The sequence below is a fragment of the Bombina bombina genome, chromosome 9, assembly GCF_027579735.1.
Source record: "Bombina bombina isolate aBomBom1 chromosome 9, aBomBom1.pri, whole genome shotgun sequence".
Lineage (NCBI taxonomy): Eukaryota > Metazoa > Chordata > Amphibia > Anura > Bombinatoridae > Bombina > Bombina bombina.
In genome coordinates this window covers 139961650-139977751 of record NC_069507.1, presented here as the reverse complement: position 1 = coordinate 139977751, position 16102 = coordinate 139961650, and the positions used below count along the sequence as shown (strand labels likewise).

The 16102-nt window shown below is 37.6% G+C and overlaps 1 protein-coding gene across 1 annotated transcript in view; it reads right to left on the bottom strand.

Annotated features, from left to right (window-relative positions):
• The window catches only part of BTAF1 (B-TFIID TATA-box binding protein associated factor 1), a gene marked incomplete in the record, with an annotated part of 442652 nt that overhangs the window by 32680 nt on the left and 393870 nt on the right, over window positions 1–16102 (bottom strand). Inside the window, 2 exon segments of the mRNA XM_053692938.1 lie at window positions 2023–2153; window positions 13359–13500. Coding sequence (XP_053548913.1) covers window positions 2023–2153; window positions 13359–13500 — 273 coding nt within the window.

Genomic DNA, 16102 nt, shown 5'->3' with positions numbered 1-16102 from the left:
GCTGGATTGATTTGGTTTATACAGTTCCCTGTTTCCTAAAATTCTGTGTTTGCTTGTTACCTAATGAGGAAACACTTCCGAATTACACAATTCACTATAACAGGCACCTAGAGATAAATGCTGACCGCAAAGCACGGATGAAAGCCTTTAAATACATTAAGAGAACTTCGGTCTCTGCACATATTCAAGAATCTCACATTAAATTATTGTATCGCTGGTACCTCACTCCATCAAGACTACACAAAATGTTCTCCACCCTGAGCGATACTTGCTGGAGGGGCTGTGCTGAAGAGGGCTCCCTTCTTCATATTTGGTGGCACTGTCCAAGGTTAAAAAACTTCTGAACAATATGGCTGAGATTTTGGATATCACGATTCCTCACACTCCAGAAATAGTTGTTTCTTTCTCTTCCCAAAATCCTGGGAGAAGCACACTTGGCACTGTTTCTAATTATGATCACTAGTGCCATAAAGCTTATATACCTAGTAAGTGGAAAAACCAAAATATTCCAACAGCCTCAGAATGGCTTGCGCAGGTAAACGACATTTTAATCTTAGAGAGATACCAGTACTTAAGGACACACAGACTAGATGTACATGAGACACTGCTAGCCATCTGGAACGGCACTTTGTGAGAAAATAGTTATCAATTTCTACGAGTTACGGAACAGAATCCGACTTATCAATTCCCCCTCCCCCTTTTTTTTCCCTCTTCCTTTATCTTCATTCTCTTTTTCACGATTTATAGCACTTTATCATCTCATTATAGGAGCACACGTGTTTATGCAATAATTTGAATATGTATCGATTTATTATTTCTATACAAAAAATATAAAAATTCCTTTATTATAATTAGTTACCACAGGATCTGTGATCTTCGGACATTGTAAGTCAAGGTGCTGCTATGGTTTGGAACATTTCGCATGATGTTCTCAATACCTCAGTAACAAACTCATTCCTATTATAAAGCACCAAAGTACTACCCCCTGTATGTAATTGTTACTATGTTATTATTGTTTGACATTGCTTTTACACATTAATAAAGCTTTTTGAAAAAAATGCTAAGTAGAATCAGGTGTAGAACTTCATAGGATGGAGGGGTCAATACAAACTACAGAGGGCTTTAGTGTGCTATTGTGTAAGTGGATAACACATACAATTTAGATTTTAAAAAGTGCCAAAATATAATTAAACATTTCTATGTAAGTAAAATCATAAAGATAACAGCCCCAAAATGCAAAAAAATATTAAAGTGTTCTTTTAAAAGAAGATTTTAAAGCCCAAATAAAATGTCTCCCATAAACTGTTAGACTTTATGGAAAAAGTCTAGAGTGTAAGACGGTAATGTCTTTATGTCACTGTGTCCCCTGGCAATGATGTACCTCATGAATGGTGTATCTACTTAAAGACTGTGGGCTATGTGAGTGCATATATTTGTTCACTTACCTTGAGATGCACCCACTCTACTGTGGTCACCAGCTGCAGAAATAGACTGCATCCAGAAGAGAGCCCATCCAGCGTTGTGTATGCCACAGCAGGGGTTATATGTGAAAAGTACATTGACGACCAAACAGAAGGAGGCTAAGGGACCTGTCACTGCAACCCCTGTGGCAGACTTGTAACTAACTCCTCTCAGAGTGATTGTGCCACTGCCAAATATGCCAATCTCCCCTCTGTCTCAGTAGCACCTCTCAGAGGGGGAAAATGGGCTTAAAATTGGTCTTAGGACCATTCTAAAAGAAGAATCAGGAGTACCTCAATTCTTCACCCTCCTCTCAAGGAAAAGATAAAAGAATGGCATAGCTGAGAGGTCAAAGGGATAAAATGCTCTTGGAGCTTTGGGAATCTTTGCCTCCTCTTAGTGGCCAGGAGTTGAATCCCAGGAGTATTGGCTCATGGACTCTTACCACATTATGAAATAAGTAAATAGCAAAACCAAACTTCACTGCTCAGCCAAAACACATTAACAACTTCTTTGGAACAACAAAGATGAAATGCGCTGCTTAGTACACTTATTACATACCTGCAATGTACTTAGATTACAATAATAATCCTGTATTATTTTAGGAGGAAGATCTTGTAAAACATCTTCTTTCATTCTACGAAGTAAAAATGGCAAAACTTGACGATGCAACGCTTCCATAGCAAGAACTCCTGGGGGGGGGGGGGGGGGAAGAAAAATGTTAGGCTTTTGTTCATTAACAGAGTGGACTAGTTAATTTTATCGCCTGACTGGTGAAAAACAGGGATATTTTTTCTAAATGTGCATATAATATATACCTATAGCCTTCTCATTCATCCTTTAATCAGTTTGAAGGACCACTAACCCTTTAATGAGCAGTATGTCGCTGATCTTTCTATGGGGGTGACGTTTTCAATAGCTATTTTAGCAAGCCTTCAGGAGGGAAATACAGGGTACGTTGTGGTCGTTAAGGGGTTAAATACAGTAGAATTGCATAATCATTTATTCCATAATGAAAAGAATGCAAAAGCATGGATTTAGATTTTTTTCTGACAAATTTAAAAAAGTACTACAATTTGAGAGCCCCCAGTATTATGTGAAAGCAATCAGACTCATTCATATAGACTGTGCACAACTTCCTAATGGAAGTAAATTGGAAAGTCACTTAATACTGCATGCTCTGAATAATGAATGTATAATTTTGACTTTAGTGTCCCTTTAAACATATCCAAATAAGGACCTGTTTTGAGAAACTGGTGTGAAATGATTGACATATTTAACACACATGGAATATTAAAAACTAAAAGGCCAAAAAGTATGTGGACACTTGACCATCGCACCTATATGAGCTTGATCGACATCCCCTTCCAAAACCATAAACATTAATATAGTTGTCACCCCCTGCTCCCTTTTGCAGCTATAACAGCCACTAGATGTGTGCATTTGGATCCTTTGTTAGGATCCAATTGCCTAAGGAGGTGTCTTGTGACATTCGGTTCTTTTCGGAGCTGGATTTATCCTTGTGAAAGTTCAACACAAGATCTTGATTTGCACAGATCTTCGTGTGCTACACTTTCATAGGAATAAATACGGCTCTGAAAAGAGGCAGATGCCATGAGAGCTTGCATTATTCTGCATTCAGATCCAAATACACACACTTAACAGCCACCGTGTATGTGAAAATCTGTGCCTATTAAGCCAAAAAAGCATTTGTAAGGTCAGGCACTGATGTTGGAAAATAAATATTTGTTTCGACCAATCACATAGGTATTCACATTATGTTTGTGCACACTTTGTGCTTTCATTTAACATTCACATTTGACAATCAGGTACTTTTTGTCCCTATATATTTTATGACATGGGCTGGGACATTAACTTCTTTCTTAACCCCTTAACGACCACGACGTAGACAGAGTTATAAGACCCTCACTCCCTCCTGCTGGCTTCCTAAAAAAGCACTGTCTTGCTGCTGGCAGCAAGACTATGCTATAGAAAAACATAATTTAACTTACCTGATAAATTCATTTCTTTCATATTAGCAAGAGTCCATGAGCTAGTGACTTATGGGATATACATTCCTACCAGGAGGGGCAAAGTTTCCCAAACCTTAAAATGCCTATAAATACACCCCTCACCACACCCACAAATCAGTTTAACGAATAGCCAAGAAGTGTGGTGATAAGAAAAAAGTGCGAAAGCATAAAAAATAAGGAATTGGAATAATTGTGCTTTATACAAAAAAATCATAACCACCACAAAAAAGGGTGGGCCTCATGGACTCTTGCTAATATGAAAGAAATGAATTTATCAGGTAAGTTCTTACATAAATTATGTTTTCTTTCATGTAATTAGCAAGAGTCCATGAGCTAGTGACGTATGGGATAATGACTACCCAAGATGTGGATCTTTCCACGCAAGAGTCACTAGAGAGGGAGGGATAAAATAAAGACAGACAATTCCTGCTGAAAATAATGTTATGAGAATCATGATCTATTACTTGTTGCGCTAAAGTTTCCAACCAAAAAGTTGAAGCTGCAGCAACATCCGCCAATGATATAGCAGGTCTAAGAAGATTACCTAAACACAAATAAGCTTTTCTTAGAAAGGATTCAATTTTCCTATCTAAAGGATCCTTAAAGGAAGTACCATCTGCCGTAGGAATAGTAGTACGTTTAGCAAGGGTAGAGATAGCCCCATCAACTTTAGGGATTTTGTCCCAAAACTCTAATCTGTCAGACGGCACAGGATATAATTGCTTAAAACGTTTAGAAGGAGTAAATGAATTACCCAAATTATTCCATTCCCTGGAAATTACTTCAGAAATAGCACCAGGGACAGGAAAAACTTCTGGAATAACCACAGGAGATTTAAAGACCTTGTCTAAACGTTTAGATTTAGTATCAAGAGGACCAGAATCCTCAATTCCTAATGCAATTAGGACTTCTTTAAGTAAAGAACGAATAAATTCCATTTTAAATAAATATGAAGATTTATCAGCATCGACCTCTGAAACAGAATCCTCTGAACCAGAAGAATCATTAGAATCAGAATATGATGTTCATTTAAAAATTAATCTGGATAAAGAGAAGTTTTAAAAGACTTTTTATGTTTACTAGAAGGAGGAATAACAGACATAGCCTTCTTAATAGATTCAGAAACAAAATCTCTTATGTTATCAGGAACACTCTGAACATTAGATGTTGATGGAACTGCAACAGGTAATGGTATTTTACTAAAGGAAATATTTTCTGCATTAACAAGTTTGTCATGACATTTAATACAAACAACAGCTGGAGGAACAGCTACCAAAAGTTTACAGCAGATACACTTAGCTTTGGTAGTTCCAGCACCAGGCAGCGATTTTCCTGAAGTATCTTCTGACTCAGATGCAACATGAGACATCTTGCAATATTTAAGAGAAAAAACAACATATAAAGCAAAATTGATCAAATTCCTTAAATGACAGTTTCAGGAATGGGAAAAAATGCCAAAGAACAAGCTTCTAGCAACCAGAAGCAATGAAAAATGAGACTTAAATAATGTGGAGACAAAAACGACGCCCATATTTTTTTAGCGCCCAATAAGACGCCCACATTATTTGGCGCCTAAATGCTTTTGGCGCCAAAAATGACGCCACATCCGGAACGCCGACATTTTTGCCGCAAAAGAACGTCAAAAAATGACGCAACTTCCGGCGACACGTATAACGCCGGAAACAGAAAAGATTTTTTGCGCCAAAAAAGTCTGCGCCAAGAATGACGCAATAAAATGAAGCATTTTCAGCCCCCGCGAGCCTAACAGCCCACAGGGAAAAAGTCAAATTTTTTAAGGTAAGAAAAAATGATTGATTCAAAATGCATTATCCCAAATATGAAACTGACTGTCTGAAAATAAGGAATGTTGAACATCCTGAGTCAAGGCAAATAAATGTTTGAATACATATATTTAGAACTTTATAAAAAAAAGCGCCCAACCATAGCTTAGAATGTCACAGAAAATAAGACTTACTTACCCCAGGACACTCGTCTACATGTTGTAGAAAGCCAAACCAGTACTGAAACGAAAATCAGCAGAGGTAATGGTATATATATATATATATATATATATATATATAAAAGAGTATATCGTCGATCTGAAAAGGGAGGTAAGAGATGAATCTCTACGACCGATAACAGAGAACCTATGAAATAGACCCTGTAGAAGGAGATCATTGCATTCAAATAGGCAATACTCTCCTCACATCCCTCTGACATTCACTGCACGCTGAGAGGAAAACCGGGCTCCAACCTGTTGCGGAGCGCATATCAACGTAGAATCTAGCACAAACTTACTTCACCACCTCCATAGGAGGCAAAGTTTGTAAAACTGATTTGTGGGTGTGGTGAGGGGTGTATTTATAGGCATTTTAAGGTTTGGGAAACTTTGCCCCTCCTGGTAGGAATGTATATCCCATACGTCACTAGCTCATGGACTCTTGCTAATTACATGAAAGAAACATAATTTATGTAAGAACTTACCTGATAAATTCATTTCTTTCATATTAGCAAGAGTCCATGAGCTAGTGACGTATGGGATATACATTCCTACCAGGAGGGGCAAAGTTTCCCAAACCTCAAAATGCCTACAAATACACCCCTCACCACACCCACAATTCAGTTTAACGAATAGCCAAGAAGTGGGGTGACAAGAAAAAAGTGCGAAAGCATAAAAAAAAAAGGAATTGGAATAATTGTGCTTTATACAAAAAAATAACCACCACAAAAAGGGTGGGCCTCATGGACTCTTGCTAATATGAAAGAAATGAATTTATCAGGTAAGTTCTTACATAAATTATGTTTTCTTTCATGTAATTAGCAAGAGTCCATGAGCTAGTGACGTATGGGATATCAATACCCAAGATGTGGAACTTCCACGCAAGAGTCACTAGAGAGGGAGGGATAAAATAAAGATAGCCAATTCCGCTGAAAAATAATCCACACCCCAAAATAAAGTTTCAATCTTATAAAGAAAAAACCTGAAATTATAAGCAGAAGAATCAAACTGAAACAGCTGCCTGAAGTACTTTTCTACCAAAAACTGCTTCAGAAGAAGAAAACACATCAAAATGGTAGAATTTAGTAAAAGTATGCAAAGAAGACCAAGTTGCTGCTTTGCAAATCTGATCAACCGAAGCTTCATTCCTAAATGCCCAGGAAGTAGAAACTGACCTAGTAGAATGAGCTGAAATCCTTTGAGGCAGAGTTTTACCCGACTCAACATAAGCATGATGAATCAAAGACTTTAACCAAGACGCCAAAGAAATGGCAGAAGCCTTCTGGCCTTTCCTGGAACCGGAAAAGATAACAAATAGACTAGAAGTCTTTCGGAAATCTTTAGTAGCTTCAACATAATATTTCAAAGCTCTAACTACATCCAAAGAATGTAACAATCTCTCCTTAGAATTCTTAGGATTAGGACACAATGAAGGAACCACAATTTCTCTACTAATGTTGTTAGAATTCACAACCTTAGGTAAAAATTTAAATGAAGTTCGCAACACCGCCTTATCCTGATGAAAAATCAGAAAAGGAGACTCACAAGAAAGAGCAGATAATTCAGAAACTCTTCTGGCAGAAGAGATGGCCAAAAGAAACAAAACTTTCCAAGAAAGTAATTTAATATCCAGAGAATGCATAGGTTCAAACGGAGGAGCTTGAAGAGCCCCCAGAACCAAATTCAAACTCCAAGGAGGAGAAATTGACTTAATGACAGGTTTTATACGAACCAAAGCCTGTACAAAACAATGAATATCAGGAAGATTAGCAATCTTTCTGTGAAACAGCACAGAAAGAGCAGAAATTTGTCCTTTCAAGGAACTTGCAGACAAACCTTTATCCAGACCATCCTGAAGAAACTGTAAAATTCTAGGAATTCTAAAAGAATGCCAAGAAAAATTATGAGAACACCAAGAAATGTAAGTCTTCCAGACTCTATAATATATCTTCCTAGACACAGATTTACGAGCCTGTAACATAGTATTAATTACGGAGTCAGAGAAACCTCTATGACTGAGAATCAAGTGTTCAATCTCCATACCTTCAAATTTAATGATTTGAGATCCTGATGGAAAAAAGGACCTTGCGATAGAAGGTCTGGTCTTAACGGAAGAGTCCACGGTTGGCAAGTAGCCATCCGAACAAGATCCGCATACCAAAACCTGTGAGGCCATGCTGGAGCCACCAGCAGAACAAACGAACGCTCCTTTAGAATCTTGGCGATCACTCTTGGAAGAAGAACTAGAGGCGGAAAGATATAAGCAGGATGATACTTGAAGGGAAGTGACAATGCATCCACTGCTTCCGCCTGAGGATCCCTGGATCTGGACAGATACCTGGGAAGCTTCTTGTTTAGATGAGAAGCCATCAGATCTATTTCTGGAAGACCCCAGATTTGAACAATCTGAAAAAATACCTCTGGGTGAAGAGACCATTCGCCCGGATGTAATGTCTGGCGACTGAGATAATCCGCTTCCCAATTGTCTATACCTGGGATGTGAACCGCAGAAATTAGACAGGAGCTGGATTCCGCCCATGCAAGTATTCGAGATACTTCTTTCATAGCCAGAGGACTGTGAGTCCCTCCTTGATGATTGACATATGCCACGGTTGTGACATTGTCCGTCTGAAAACAAATGAACAACTCTCTCTTTAGAAGAGGCCATGACTGAAGAGTTCTGAAAATCGCACGGAGTTCCAAAATGTTGATTGGTAATCTTGCCTCCTGAGATTCCCAAACCCCCTGTGCTGTCAGAGACCCCCATACAGCTCCCCAACCTGTAAGACTTGCATCTGTTGAGATCACAGTCCAGGTCGGAAAAACAAAAGAAGCCCCCTGAACTAAACGATGGTGGTCTGTCCACCAAGCCAGAGAGTGTCGTACAATCGGTTTTAAAGATATTAATTGTGATATCTTTGTATAATCCCTGCACCACTGGTTCAGCATACAGAGCTGAAGAGGTCGCATGTGAAAACGAGCAAAGGGGATCGCGTCTGATGCAGCAGTCATAAGACCTAGAATTTCCATGCATAAGGCTACCGAAGGGAATGATTGAGACTGAAGGTTTTGACAAGCTGAAACCAATTTCAGACGTCTCTTGTCCGTCAAAGACAGAGTCATGGACACTGAATCTATCTGGAAACCTAAAAAGGTTACCCTTGTCTGAGGAATCAATGAACTCTTGGAAAATTGATCCTCCAACCATGTTCTTGAAGAAATGACAAGTCGATTCATATGAGATTCTGCTAAATGTAAAGACTGAGCAAGTACCAAAATATCGTCCAAATAAGGAAATACCACAATACCCTGTTCTCCGATTACAGATAGAAGGGCACCGAGAACCTTTGTAAAAATCCTTGGAGCTGTTGCAAGGCCAAACGGCCGAGCCACAAACTGGTAATGCTTGTCCAGAAAAGAGAATCTCAGAAACTGATAGTGATCTGGATGAATCGGAATATGCAGATATGCATCTTGTAAATCTATTGTGGACATATAATGCCCTTGCTGAACAAAAGGCAGAATAGTCCTTATAGTTACCATTTTGAATGTTGGTATTCTTACATAACGATTCAATATTTTTAAATCCAGAACTGGTCTGAAGGAATTCTCCTTCTTTGGTACAATGAATAGATTTGAGTAAAACCCCAGACCCTGTTCCTGAACTGGAACTGGCACAATTACTCCAGCCAACTCTAGATCTGAAACACATTTCAGAAACGCTTGAGCCTTCACTGGATTTATTGGAACGCGAGAAAGAAAAAATCTTCTTGCAGGAGGCCTTATCTTGAAACCTATTCTGTACCCTTGTGAAACAATGTTCTGAATCCAAAGACTGTACCGAATTGATCCAAATTTCTTTGAAAAATCGTAATCTGCCCCCTACCAGCTGGGCTGGAATGAGGGCCGCACCTTCATGTGGACTTGGGAGCTGACTTAGGCTTTCTAAAAGGCTTGGATTTATTCCAGACTGGAGATTGTTTCCAAACAGAAACCGTTCCTGTAGGGGAAGGATCAGGCTTTTGTTCCTTATTCTGACGAAAGGAACGAAAACGATTAACAGCCCTATATTTACCTTTAGATTTTTTATCCTGAGGTAAAAAAGTTCCTTTCCCTCCAGTAACAGTTGAGATAATAGAATCCAACTGAGAACCAAACAATTTATTACCTTGAAAAGAAAGGGAAAGCAAAGTTGACTTAGAAGACATATCAGCATTCCAAGTTTTAAGCCATAAAGCTCTTCTAGCTAAAATAGCTAAAGACATATACCTGACATCAACCCTAATGATATGAAAGATGGCATCACAAATGAAGTTATTAGCATGTTGAAGAAGATTAACAATGCTATGAGTATTATGATCTGTCACTTGTTGTGCTAAAGCCTCCAACCAGAAAGTTGAAGCTGCAGCAACATCCGACAAAGATATAGCAGGTCTAAGTAAATTACCTGAACACAAATATGCTTTTCTTAGAAAGGATTCAATTTTCCTATCTAAAGGATCCTTAAAGGAAGTACTATCTGCCGTAGGAATAGTAGTACGTTTAGCAAGAGTAGAGATAGCCCCATCAACCTTAGGGATTTTGTCCCAAAACTCTAATCTGTCAGATGGCACAGGATACAATTTCTTAAACCTTTTAGAAGGAGTAAATGAATTACCCAGATTATTCCATTCCCTGGAAATTACTTCAGAAATAGCATCAGGGACGGGAAAAACTTCCGGAATAACTACAGGAGGTTTAAAAACCGTATTTAAACGTTTAGATTTAGTATCAAGAGGACCAGATTCCTCCATTTCTAATGCAATTAAGACTTCCTTAAGCAAAGAACGAATAAATTCCATTTTAAATAAATATTTTATCAGTGTCAATCTCTGGAACAGAATCCTCTGAACCAGAAAAATCATCATCAGAAACAGAATCAGAATGATTATGTTCATTTAAAAATTCATCTGAAAAATGAGAAGTTTTAAAAGACCTTTTACGTTTACTGGAAGGAGAAATAACAGACATAGCCTTCCTAATAGATTTAGAAACAAAATCTCTTATATTAACAGGAACACCCTGAGTATTAGATGTTGATGGAACAGCAACAGGTAATGGAACATTACTAATGGAAATATTGTCTGCATTAGCAAGCTTATCATGACATTCATCACAAACTACAGGCGGAGGGACAGTTACCACAAGTTTACAACAAATGCACTTAACTTTGGTAGATCCAGCATCAGGCAGCGATTTTCCAGAAGTAGCTTCTGATTCAGGGTCAATCTGAGACATCTTGCAATATGTAATAGAAAAAACAACATATAAAGCAAAATTTATCAAATTCCTTAAATGACAGTTTCAGGAATGGGAAAAAATGCCAATGAACAAGCTTCTAGCAACCAGAAGCAAATAAACAATGAGACTTAAATAATGTGGAGACAATAATGACGCCCATATTTTTTAGCGACAAAAAAGACGCCGACATTATTTGGCGCCGAAACGCTTTTGGCGCCAAAAATGACGCGACATCCGGCGACGCCGACATTTTTGGCGCAAAACGTCAAAAAAATGATGCAAACACAAACAACTTCCGGCGACAAGTATGACGCCGGAAATGACAAACAATTTTTTTTGCACCAAAAAAGTCAGCGCCAAGAATGACGCAATAAAATGAAGCATTTTCAGCCCCCGCGAGCCTAACAGCCCACAGGAAAAAAAGTCAATTTTTAAGGTAAGAAAAATTTATTATTCATATGCATTATCCCAAATAATGAAACTGACTGTCTGAAATAAGGAATATTGAACATCCTGAATCAAGGCAAATAAATGTTTAAACACATATATTTAGAACTTTATATAAAAGTGCCCAACCATAGCTTAGAGTGTCACAAAAAAATAAGACTTACTTACCCCAGGACACTCATCTACATGTAGTAGAAAGCCAAACCAGTACTGAAACGAGAATCAGTAGAGGTAATGGTATATATAAGAGTATATCGTCGATCTGAAAAGGGAGGTAAGAGATGAATCTCTACGACCGATAACAGAGAACCTATGAAATCGATCCCGTAGAAGGAGACCATTGAATTCAAATAGGCAATACTCTCTTCACATCCCTCTGACATTCACTGCACACTGAGAGGAAAACCGGGCTCCAGCCTGCTGCGAAGCGCATATCAACGTAGAATCTAGCACAAACTTACTTCACCACCTCCACGGGAGGCAAAGTTTGTAAAACTGATTTGTGGGTGTGGTGAGGGGTGTATTTGTAGGCATTTTGAGGTTTGGGAAACTTTACCACTCCTGGTAGGAATGTATATCCCATACGTCACTAGCTCATGGACTCTTGCTAATTACATGAAAGAAAAAAGCAACCCCCATAGAAAGCCAAGGGGTTAATCTACCTTAAGTTTGGCGATGGGAGGGGTAGTTCGTTTATGGGAGTTGTCTATATCAAACAATCTTATTTTAAAGTCTTTTAAATTATGAACACTTGTTTGTGGAAATCATGCCTGATGAAATGGCGTGTACAGAGAAACATGCTGCAATTTTTCGTCATCTAGTTTATGACGACTAAGTCTACTTGGTTTTATGCCTTTTAATAAATGTTTCAACACTTTATCAAAACGTGTGGCATGCCGAACACAAAGCTGGGAAGTTTAATCTCCTATTGGGAAGCATTCTTTAGCCAGAGAGCAAGCCTGCTGAACCATGGCTAATTGTTTCAGCCTGCTCCTACCAGTACATAAGTGTGCTTGTGCTCTTTTGAGTATAAGATCTGCTGTAGCATCACCTTCTGTTCCTTATACTGTTCACACAATGTGGCGCCGACTTTTTGTTCCCCTATAGGGTTATTTTTTGCTGAATATTTGCCTGGTATCAGATTAAGGAGAAGAGCCGTCTGCAATATTTATTTGATATATATATATATATTTGATTTTCCCTCATCTCTGTTGCCTCATTGTAGACATTCAGTGATGCAACAGATAGGTGATTTGAATGCAGGGCAGAAGAGCCATCTTTGTATGACATTCATTTACCATTTTTCCACAGGCACGTGACAATGCAGATGTATCTCACATGATCTCATTGATTGATAATGTTCATGTGAGTCCTCATCTCCCATTGTCAATTAACATTTAGCTTGGAGATACTGGTGTATCCAGGCCTCATAAGACTGCAGGGCTCTTTACAGGCCCAGGACAATCACTAGAAGGCCAGTACAGACACTATTCACCTTTAGCTGAACTAAACAAAACAGCTGTATGCCAGTAACAGAGCTACAGCCCTAAGCTACCAACTGCAAAAAAAACCCCCCAAAACACAACAGTTAAAATGAAGCCCTGGATACAGCTGAACAATTAGAAAAAGCACTTACTTTACTTTTCTTGATCTTATTTAAAGGAAATTTGTAAAAACTCCTGTAAAGAATGTAATGCTTGAAAAGTGTCTAAGATGCCACAAAAAAAATAAGCTTTAGGAAAGTCCAGCAAATGCTTGTGTAACAGCACCAAGACAGTTTATATTTGCTAAGTGAGGCATGTGCATTCAGATTATTCAGAATCACACAAAATGTCAAAAATGGCAGCCGCCAGCAGCATTACTCTATTTTCAGAGAGGTATTTCTTCTTGGGAAAGTACAATACACTAAGATCTGGATTTGCACAGATCTGTGTGTTGCACTTTCACAAATCGAAATCTGGCTTAAAAATACCCGAATGTCACCGGCAGCCACCACATTTGGTATTTGCTTGCTTCTGAATAGTACAAATGTGGATACCAACCGCGTACCACCAACAGATTAATTAGGAAACATTGAAACGTGTCTATACAAGATAATATATATAAAACAAAAAACAAAAAAAAAAAACACTTCTTACCTGCTTCTTGTTCACGAGATGAACTTTTGGCATCTCTACTTGCTAAAATAGGCTTTCCATATCTTGCAGCAAACTGACGCTCTGTACCCAAAAATCCAGGCATAAGGAAATCAAACAATGACCACAACTCCAAAACATTATTCTAAACCATTTGAGGATGAAAACCAGAAAAAAAAATGTTAGTATGCTTTATAATTTCAAGATAATCACAATATTTAGGATTTATAAAATGGTTACGATTTTGTGCACTCTTGAAATCAATGAAAACATAAAATTTACATGACGTGAAAAGCTCACATGTATTATAGGTTTAAGATGCAAATTACATATTAATTTTACTTTCGGCACACTACTTACTAGATACCAATGGGCACTCATTTGATTTAGAGTCATTGAGAACTTTAAAGGACTTAAACCAGCTCACAAAGTAAACCTGGTATTAAAAGTAAAATTCGAAATATAGGATTCTGATTTTTAAAGGCCTTCTTTAAAACTTTTCAGAGCGATGTTAAAAAGTAACAATATACAAAAAAGAATGCAACATTTCCCAATGTGCACATGACAGTACTGTCCATTTCTGCAAAACAAAACCCATTTATTTTTGGTCATTGTTTATGTTGGCAAATGGGCTGGACAGACTATAAAAAGGAAATACAATACAGTTATAGAGCAGTTTGTGTAACATTTTGTAACAGGACGGTAAAACCCCCCCAAAAAAACGGTAAAATGTAATACACAGAACACAAGATCTTATTTTAAACAATAGGATACTTTGCTTCATGCAATCTAGAGCAATGCAGAAACTTCTGATATCTTTCTCTATATGCACCATCCCCTTACTACAGGTGTTAAAAGTAAAGCCCATCTGTGAAGTAAATGGGAGGAAAAAACTGCAGTAATACTTAGAAATATTAGGTCCAAATTTTTTTTTATAGGGACCAAATACATGAGAAAGAATTTATAAAGTATATATTATTATTAAATCTATCTTCACATCCTATGAACAAGATGGAAAACACCTTGTAATCACAATACGTTTCTGCCGACGTGAAAAATTAACATACTAGGTAAGAGTGAAAATATTTTGAATATATTCATATTTTATTTTGTTATTCTGGCAACAGTTTTTTTTATAGTCAAACTACACCAATTTCTATATCAGGGTTTGTTATTGGAATAGACACAGCAAGTTGCTGTCATTTTGTTAGTGAAATCTCCATAACTGTTTAGCAGTTTTTCTTATATCTGCTGGGGCCTATTGCAAAAAAGATATATAATAGGCTTAGGAAGCTTGCTATCTGCATTGCCAATCATCAGAATTGGGTGGGGGGGGAGACACTAATTGTGTAAATTACAGGAAAGGGGAGCTAAATAATGAATACTGCAAATTTGTTTTATGGTGCATAATTATACATTTTATATTACTATCTTAAAGTGAAAAATGTCCCTATAAGAACTTATTGGACAATATCGACGAAGAACCACTTGAAAGTACGAAAAACTAAATTCCTCAAGTGCAAGCCTGAGAACGCAACAACAACAAAATATAAATAAATATGATGGTTTCTTCTAAAGCAGGAACATAACCCGATGTAAAGACCCACTGCAGTTGTACTCAAGTAAGACTGGTTTGTTTCTGCTAGCTTTGCTTTAAGCAAAACAATTGTACAAGCCACTCAATCTATAAATGTTTGAAACTCAAATCTTTTTGAGGACTGGAACTAACTATCAAATACCCTGATTGCCTAAAATTATGATTTCAAAATCTTGATCAACCTGCTGTGGAAAGTTTCTTTGCATTTCTATGGTTATGGCAACATGATGGAAGGACAACATCCATGTTGAATGTGTTTGCTTAAAGGGACATTATACTCAAATGTTGAAACACTTTAAAGTGATGCAGCATAGCTGTAAAAAGCTGACAAGAAAATATCACCTGAACATCTCTGTAAAAAGAAAGATATTTTACCTCAAAATGTTCTAAGTATTCAACACCCCATTGTAAAGGACTTTAGACAGCAAATTAGTATGTCTGGACAGGCAAGGGAGTGAGCTTCATGCACACATGTTCTTTCCCTATTCAGTTTAAGGAAGTTTACTATGAAATCTCATGAGATTAAAGTAAGAGTTCATGACCTCAGCACTGCTGATGCTGATTGACTGCTGTTCATTTCTTCCTTTTTTTTACCTGCAGCTGGATAGCAGCCGAGTATAACTTTTTACACAGAAATTACTCTGGTAAGCTGAGGAAATTGTGAGGTAAAATATCTTCCTTTTTTACATAGAGATGCTCAGGTGATATTTTCCTGTCAGCTTTTTACAGTTATACTGCATCAGTTTCAAGTGATTTAGCATTTGACTACTATGTCAATTTAATCAAGAAGTAAATAAAAGGTCTGAATCACCACTATGTCTTGATGCAAGGCCCCTAACCTAGAGACTATGTGCTGTGAAGACAGCAGTAATAAAGACCATTTAAAGGACCAGTCAACAAAGTAGATTTGCATAATCAACAAATGCATGATAAGACAATGCAATAGCACTTAGTCTGAACTTCAAATGGAGTAGTAGATTTTTTTTAAATAAATTGCAAAGTAAGGTCTCTTTAAAACTCCCCCTGTATCATGTGACAGCCATCAGCCAATCACAAATGCATATACGTATATGCTGTGAATTCTTGCACATGCTCAGTAGGAGCTGGTGACTCAAAACATGTAAATATTAAAATACTGTGCACATTTTGT